The 8,754-nt window shown below is 47.3% G+C and overlaps 1 protein-coding gene across 1 annotated transcript; it reads left to right on the top strand.

The window, feature by feature from the left end:
• Positions 1-232: 232 nt before the first annotated feature.
• Positions 233-2,969, top strand: fzd9b (frizzled class receptor 9b). Its single transcript, XM_079165855.1, has one exon. The coding sequence runs from the start codon at positions 720-722 to the stop codon at positions 2,469-2,471; it is 1,752 nt and encodes a 583-aa protein (XP_079021981.1). The 5' UTR covers positions 233-719; the 3' UTR covers positions 2,472-2,969.
• Positions 2,970-8,754: the final 5,785 nt, after the last annotated feature.

Genomic DNA, 8,754 nt, shown 5'->3' with positions numbered 1-8,754 from the left:
TGTATCGCTATTTTACTCAAGTTAAGAGTCTGCGTGAAATGCAAAGCGGACACGTGAGAGGTATTTGACCATCCTCCAGCATCTGTCTGATAATTTCCCTTGTGTGGTGCTGCTGGTTGAAACGTGAGCGTCACGGAGCCCCCTCCTCCACCCCCTCCTCCTCCTCTCGGTCTCTCCCCGACTGAAGTCCCACTGAGCGGCTCTCAAACTTCAGTGTCGAGGCTGAAAGCGGAGGACGAAGAGCGGCGAGCCGACAGACACACAGTCAGACAGACAGACAGAGTCGCAGCTAATCAGCCCCCTTTTTTATTTATTTTGGAGCCGCAACAAACGGCGCAAACGTCCGCTTTGATAACGGCTTTTTATCAGCGGTTACTAACGGTCGGTTTGAGGACTTCCACTCAGCTCTCCGTGTTTGTATTTTGATGGTTTTCCTCCGTTGTTTTGTCGAAGTTTCCGACTGTCACGTCTGAGGTACGGAGTGCTGGATCGATCGTTTTAATTCAGCACTAAATAATTGAACACTTCGCTACTTGAGGCAGCTTCTTTTAGGAGTGTTTTTCTTTCTGCCGGAGCAGTAACGGTAAAGGCAGCACTTGGACCTGCCTTCGCCATGGGGAAATAGCGGGGGGGATCTGTCCGCGAGCGACCCCGCGTTTCTGACTCTTTCATGATCATTTCTAAAAAAAGACAGAGCTCAGTTTTTTTTGACTGAAACAATGGGCATGGACGGTTGTCCGCTGAAGGTGGGGATTTTCCTGTGGTGTCTGCTGGTGATTTCTGGCTCCGGCTTCGAGATCGGCTCCTACGACCTGGAGCGAGGCAGACCGGCCAAGTGCGAGCCCATCGTGATCCCCATGTGCGAGGGGATCGGCTACAACCTCACCCGGATGCCCAACTTCATGGACCACGACGACCAGAAGGAGGCTGCCATCAAGCTGAACGAGTTCGCCCCACTGGTGGCGTACGGCTGTGACGTGCACCTCCGCTTCTTCCTCTGCTCCCTCTACGCCCCCATGTGCACGGACAAAGTGTCCACCTCCATCCCCGCCTGCAGACCCATGTGTGAGCAGGCCAGGGAGAGGTGTGCCCCCGTCATGAAGAAGTTCAGCTACACCTGGCCGGACTCGCTGGACTGCTCCAAGCTGCCCACCAGGAACGACCCCAACGCCCTGTGCATGGAGGCCCCCGAGAACGAGACCAGGACGGAGGTGAAGAAAGGCGAGGGCATGCTCCCGGTGCCCCCTCGCCCCAGGCAGCCGGGCAGCGCCCGCTCTCCGGGCGGCATGGGGTCCTGCGAGAACCCGGACAAGTTCCAGTTTGTGGAGAAGAGCCAGTCGTGTGCCCCCCGCTGCTCCCCGGCTGTAGACGTCTTCTGGTCCAGGCGGGACAAGGACTTTGCCTTCATTTGGATGACGGTGTGGTCCGTCCTCTGCTTTGTCTCTACCGCCTTCACCGTCCTCACCTTCCTCCTGGAGCCCCACCGCTTCCAGTACCCCGAGCGCCCCATCATCTTCCTCTCCATGTGCTACAACGTCTACTCCGTGGCCTTCGTCATCCGCTCGGTCGCCGGTGCCGAGAACATCGCCTGCGACCGGGAGCACGGAGAGCTGTACATCATCCAGGAGGGGCTGGAATCGACGGGCTGCACCATCGTCTTCCTCATCCTCTACTACTTCGGCATGGCCTCTTCCATCTGGTGGGTCATCCTCACCCTCACCTGGTTCCTGGCTGCAGGGAAGAAGTGGGGCCACGAGGCCATCGAAGCCCACAGCAACTACTTCCACATGGCCGCGTGGGGCATCCCGGCTCTGAAGACCATTGTCATCCTCACCATGAGGAAGGTGGCTGGAGACGAGCTGACGGGACTGTGCTACGTGGGGAGCATGGACTCCGGGGCGCTCACGGGCTTCGTCCTCATCCCTCTGTCCTGCTACCTGATCATCGGCACCTCCTTCATCCTCACCGGCTTCGTGGCTCTCTTCCACATCCGGAAAGTGATGAAGACGGAGGGCACCAACACGGAGAAGCTGGAGAAGCTCATGGTGAAGATCGGCATCTACTCCATCCTCTACACGGTGCCGGCCACCTGCGTCATAGTCTGCTACTTCTACGAGAGGCTGAACATGGACTACTGGAAGCTGAGGGGGCTGCAGATGAAGTGCGGGTCGTTCAGCGGGCCGAGCGGCGACTGCTCGCTGCAGACGTCGGTGCCCACGGTGGCCGTGTTCATGCTGAAGATCTTCATGTCGCTGGTGGTCGGCATCACCAGCGGCGTGTGGGTGTGGAGCTCTAAGACCCTGCAGACCTGGCAGGGCCTGTGCAGCCGGAAGCTCACCGACAGGACTAGAAGTAGAAAACCCTGCAGCGGCGTCAGCTGTGGCAGCACACACTGCCACTACAAATCTCCTGCTGTGGTCCTGCACATGGCCAAGACTGACCTGCACTCAGACAACCCTACACATGTCTGAGAGGGAGCATGACACACACACACTGACAAATGCAACCACACACACACACACACACACACCTATGCCCTGAATAAGGAGCTGCTAAAGACTTTGTGGTGGAATTGAACTGTCCATTGCTGCTCTGCTGCTGCCGAGGGGACAGAGGACACACAGGCCTCACTATGAGAAGCTAATCTATCAACAGTATTCAATGCATAAAGGGAAATGTTCAGTATTGTTACCCATATTCTTCTGTTTCATAGTGATCTGTGCAGTAGACATGCCCAGCGTTTCAAAGCAAAAAAAAAGACTGTTATGGGAGGTGTGTTGGGAAATATTCTCCTCCCCAAAAGTGGCATGATTAACTGTATAGATCTGTATAAATGTTTTATTTATTGTAAATATATTTAATTTAAAGTTGTCTCGTATCAGATTTGTTGTTTAGATGCATTTATTAAAAAGGTAAAGGGAAATGAAGTGCCTTTTATAAGAACTCTGGTTCTGGTTTTGGAGGAAAATAAATTTGTTGAATTCATGTTCACCTTCCTCGCTGTCTGGAGTTATTGTTTGTCACTATCTCACATTCTAATGAACGTTTAACCATTTTAAACTGATTCACATTTAATAGTCACAAATCATTGCTCATTTCAGTCGTGTTTTCTTTATTTTCCTGCCATTCTTCTCCTGGGATTTTTATTTTTCTTTACAGCGGGGCTCCCTGCCAAGTGCATGCGTTGTCTTCTAAGTGCATGATGCTCCACATCCCCAGAGGCGTCCCCAACAATAATCCTCAAAGAGAATCACTGATGAATAGAGTGGCAAACCGTGGCAAGTATTAATGTTTGCATCATCGTCTTAAAAATGCAGGAGCGGAGGAATATATTTAATTAATGGCTGCTTTAATTCTCCCACCAACATCATTGTTGTTGCCCTCTCGCTGCTCCATTTGATCCTCGTGCAAACACTCAGCACTTTGATCTGAGAGGACGAGTGTGAAGTGGATTTCAGCCTTATTGCATGGTTTCACTGGCAGATTTAATTTGAGCACAGGCACTCAACATTGTGGTTGTTCATCGCGTAGATGGATATTTCACTTAATATTTAAGTTTATATGTGGGCTGTGGCTCTTGGAAGCTGTATTTCGGGTGTAAATTAAGGGAGTTCCGCTATGTATAAGATGTGTAAATGTTAGAATTTGAAATAGGCCTTTTGTTTGGTGAAAGAAACTACCATCGGGTATAAATAATCACTGACTGATTCAGAGAAAAAGAATGCTTAACGTTGTTTTCATTAAATAAATACCCTAAGTTGGGTCTTGCCACTAACATTTCAGTAATAAAGTCCATTTTATTAAGCACAAGAGCCACCATGTTCTCACGTGGTGCATAAAAAAATAAAGAGCTTTTACATTACGGGACTTTAACAATTTCAGTGCCAACGTAAATTGCAGCCACACACAGCAAGTCGTTTCACGGGCAAAACACAGTGGAAATTACAGTGTTTGACAGCAGCGGGATTGATTATTATGTCTGCGTGTAATTGTGTGCTGTGTCACCAGCAGCAGCAGCAGCAGCACATGGGAGTGATAGCATGGAAAAAAAATGTGATGACCAGGAGCTTGTTTTTATTACGTTACTGGAACCTCAGCAGTGTGAAGCAGGCGTGTGCTCGCTGACATCTTCAGAGGTTAAAAGTTGTTCTGTTTTCCTTTGCATTCCAGCAGAAGTATAATAAGATCCATGTACTACAGCACACGTTAGTATTCATTTACTAAAGACACATCAGTCTAAATCAAAGCTGCATAATGGCTCTGTCGTAAATTAACCACATTTTCCACTCGGTGCGGTGTTGTGTGGATCTGTGCAACGCCTGAGTTAACTTAAATTACTTATTCCTTCCCTCCTCAGCACACCATGCGGGTTAACTACCAGCATCCTCCCCCGCCCCCCCCTTTTTTTTGTGTTTTCATTACTCAGCCATTGTAGACGTTGTCCATGGCTTGGCAGGCGAGCGTTGCGAGTCCTGGACTCTGACACCGTGTGGATCACATTTAACTGTTTAAAAAGGCCTGTTTTGCTTGGAGCTCGCTCGTAGGCAGAGACTCGGCTGGTGGTGTTTTTAGCCACATGTTCCAGTTCATGGGCGCCTGAACGGGGCGCGTGCTTCCTCCCCAGTTTACACTCCAGTGACATGACCCAGAGAGGCCAAACACTTGCTGTGTGAGACACAAACCAGCTTGTCCCACCTGTGCTGAGCTGCACTGATTAGATAGGAAGGAGGTAGCCGCAGAGGGTTAAGGACACGGGGGTAGTACAGAGGGCAAGTTTGTCTTCTGCTGCAAAGCTTTGTTTAAATCTCCTTTTCCCTTCTCAGCATTTCTCTTTTTTTTCAGTTTCTTGCCCTTTCTGCACTTCTTTTTTTACTTTTTCCACATATGGCTGAATATGACTAAGACAGGTTTTTCTTCTTTAAATCACAAAGGTCAACAGAAATGACTTGTTATAGCAGCAGCAGGATGTCTCTTTGCTCTGTTTTCCTTTTCCACAAATATGAATTCTATCACTACATTTCCAGGTCACTGGAAGCTATTTTTAGTTTCTCTCTTTCGCAGAGGAAAGGAATCAGTGGTGCGCAGAGCTTCAGATAGAGGCAAGAAAGAAACGTTCATTCCAAAAACAGAGTTTGTTTGAGCTGTGGTTCCTTTGGCGCCAGAGATGTGGCTGCCGGGAACACCTTCACACACACACACACACACACACACACACACACACACACACACACACACACACACACACACACCTGAGGTCTGCAGTGCTGGAGCAGCGGCAGCCAATCAACACCAAGCTTGTTGTGAAGAAGACCCCACCCCAACTGCCAGTAATGTCCGTTTTCAGGAGCAAGTAAGCTCGGTCTCGCTCGACAGATTTAGTTTGGCTGAGTCTCTGCGCTGTTTTTCTTCTATTCCGGCTCAGGAGGTTAAATAGTGTCAGTCACACTGAGCAGCAAGTTTGTCTGGGCCAAAAAAAGTGAGACTACTCTCAGAAAAGGCTTCACTTTCCCTCGTAGGTTATTCAGGAATATTTCATTGTGTTGACTGTGAGCCTAATGGTGTATTTATTTGTTCTAAAGCAGCACAGAACGGGTCTATTTGCCCAGGATTTGTGCATTTGTTTTTGATAAAGAGGCGTAAAAACACCTTTCCCGCTTTAGTTGCTGACGCCATGTTTTTGTCTACTGAGGAGAAATCCCTCCATCTGGTCATGGGTCTGATTAAAGGCGATCATTATGGCATCAATGCGTCTCCCTCATAGACTTAAACCCCTGCCCACCCCTGAGGGGTAAAAAAAAAAAAAAGAAAGAGAGAAAATAAAGCATCCTTCATTACCCTGCCCTCCCTCCTTCTGCAGTCCCTCACCCCCCTTGAGCACTATCCCTTTCCTGTGCTGTTTTGATGTGTAAATGAGCGCATTGAAAACCTGCAGGCCCCCAAAGAGATGCTTTCCATGAAAATGCAGCAGTCAGAGAGCACCAGAGTTCACACAGCTCACCACTCCTCGCAACCGGACTCCAATCAGACACCCAGTACGCCGCTGCTGTCTCGTCTGTTAGAGCGGGACACAAACATAAAATCACACACACAGTATTGTACCGACGCATGCTGACTCATAACATCATGCAGACATAAACATTTACACTGTGACGTCCGAGAAGAATCCACTCCAGAGGTAAAAAAAAACAAAAAAATGCAAATGCGAGTTGGAGAATTTGGCTTCGCAGCGACTTTTTTTGTTAAAATGAGGATACAGTGTCAAGTGTCTGAAGTGGCTGAAGAGATACGGCGGCTGAGATTTTTCTGCAGCATCTATCATGTCAGTGAAATGAAAGGCTGAGAGATTAAAAGACTGCTTCAGAGTACAGAGGATTGTCTGTGTGGTTCAGTGTCTTGGAATTTCAGAAGCACCGCAGAGGAAGAAATACACAACGTTTTTTTACTCCATTGAAAATAACATGTTTTCTAATCAACAGCAGCACATCTATCAGGAGTGTGTGTACAATTAGATTAATCAAAAGTCCCTTTCATATTCACTCTCAGGATTCATTTTTCTTCTTAGATGAAATGCTTTCAACTGAAATTGTGTCACTATCTCAAAACATGAGAAGTAGAAGTAAAGTAGCCTTTTTCTGAGGAAGTTTCTTGGAATCAGGTGAAATGATTTCCCCACAACAGCGGTTTGATGTCCTTTACTATTAAAGACTGAGATATTGACACTCAATTATACTAATCAGTTAACATGGGGATTATCTTCAGTGTGGATCAAGTCCAAGTTGTAACCGCACTCTTCCTGACCGTCACTTTTCAGTCTCAATTTCCAGACTTCATCCTCACATCTCGATATAAAAAGAGAGTGAATTCAGACCACTGGAAGGATTCTGCTTTTCAATTTTAATCAGAGTGAAAGTGTAATTAAACATTCACCAAAAAGGACCCAGAACATGATTTTACCTTGAATTAACTCAAATAAAGATAATTTCATTCATATTACAATCTGTGCAGCATGTGCCACCCTCTATCCTTAGAAACAACAACGGTAAAATCACATATCACACACAAAAAGAACAATAACCTTAAATTAAAATATAGTTCTGCAATTTACCAGCATTTTAACTTGCATATACATTTCAGGGATGAGGCTGGAGCCACTATTAAGAAGGTCTTCCACACAAAAAGTTCAAAAAAATGATAAAGAGAGCTACTGCACAAAATACATACATTTTTGACCAAGGACAGAAAGTTCAAGGAAGTGAAAACCCAAATAGAAACTGAATATTTTCACACTAGAATTATAACAAAGAGTATTGAATTCATTTCATGATATTGAGGTCACTACCCATCATGAACCACAGGCTGAAAATCTTGCCTTTCAAACTACAGTATGTCTGTTATAAATGTATTTTTATACATAATGAATGCAATGTAACGTGCTGTCAAAGATGCAGGCAGGTCAAAATGGATGCAAATAAGTGGTAACATCGAAGAGTAAAGGCCTGGCAGATTATATTAAGAACACAGTGCAGGAGGAGAAAGAGGACAAAGTTTCAACAAAAAGTTTCCAGCTTTTTGCTGTATCTTTTTTTTTTTTTCTTGTCCTTTGATCAATAGGCAGAAGACAGAGAAGTAAAGCTTTCTCATCCCCCTGTACTCATTCCTGTGCTCCGTCTGCCTGTGGCTGAAGGAGAGATGAATCAGTGAACAGAGGGAGGATCCGCCGCTCGGCGCTCGCTCTCTGAAGCCAACAGCATTGCTGTGATCACTGTTAATCTCCTTTGCCACTCTGCTGCCATCTCCTCAAATACATCCATCTCATTTCCAATAGCGTGCACGGCCTCTTCTTCCTTTCTAATTAGGCATCGTCAAGATTTCAGAAGTCACCCTTTGGTGCTCTGCAGCAGGCGAAATTACTGTTTGAGCCAGGGGGTCAGTGATGGCAAGTATTTGTTTGAGGGTTAAATCACAGCGGGCCTTTCATCGTGTTGTTATGTTGCACGATCAGAGGCTTGGGATTATGTAGGTCAGACATTGGAGAGTGAGAGCGCCCCTTTTGTAGCTGCCATTTTTATTCAGTTGCTAGGCAGCACCCGCTCTAATCTCTTGTACCAAAGAGTCTCTCCCCGGAGAAAAAAGAGAGGGAGCAGGAGTTACAAAGGACGGGAAAAAAATGTGAAAACAGCATCAACAAAGAACACAAACCCATGCAAGGACTCCTTTTAGAAACACTCTAAAGGGAGGGAGTGGAAAAGGACAGGATGTGGGAGTCGAAGCTCGGCCCTGAAACCCGCTCTGGCCCTGCTGAACATCTTTAAACCCCCGTGGTTTTGTTTGTGCCATTGACTGAATCACTGAAGGATGATCAACCAATCACACGGCTCCAACTGCAGGGTAGATTCAACATCCTAATGTGCACCGGTTTGCACATGCTGGGAAACCTTGTTTTAAATCTCGAGTCGAGCTTAGGGTTAGGGTTAGGGTTAGGGTCAGTCTAAATGCTCGAGTGGGTGAGTGAAAGCAGGACGGCTGATGTGAGGTTGTGGCACAAATCGCTGTCAACAGGTACCAAAATGGGTCAGAACCAGATCCGGGGACTCGGTCATCTGGCAAGTGTGTCTGCTGTCACACTGCCACCGCACCCCCCCACCCTAAATGTGCTCATGTCACGCTCCGCCATCAAAGGCTCACCCCTCGGCTCTGTGTTCTCAGAGAGGAGACCCCCCCACCCCCCTACACACACAGATACCCGCCCTCCCA

The sequence above is a fragment of the Pholis gunnellus genome, assembly GCF_910591455.1.
Source record: "Pholis gunnellus genome assembly, chromosome: 9".
NCBI lineage: Eukaryota > Metazoa > Chordata > Actinopteri > Perciformes > Pholidae > Pholis > Pholis gunnellus.
The sequence above is the reverse complement of the archived record's forward strand: the minus strand, read 5'-3'. Positions and strand labels throughout refer to the sequence as shown.

Excerpts from the sequence above, each read along its gene's own strand:
- fzd9b (XM_079165855.1), top strand. The coding sequence starts at position 720 with ATGGGCATGGACGGTTGTCCGCTGAAGGTGGGGATTTTCCTGTGGTGT.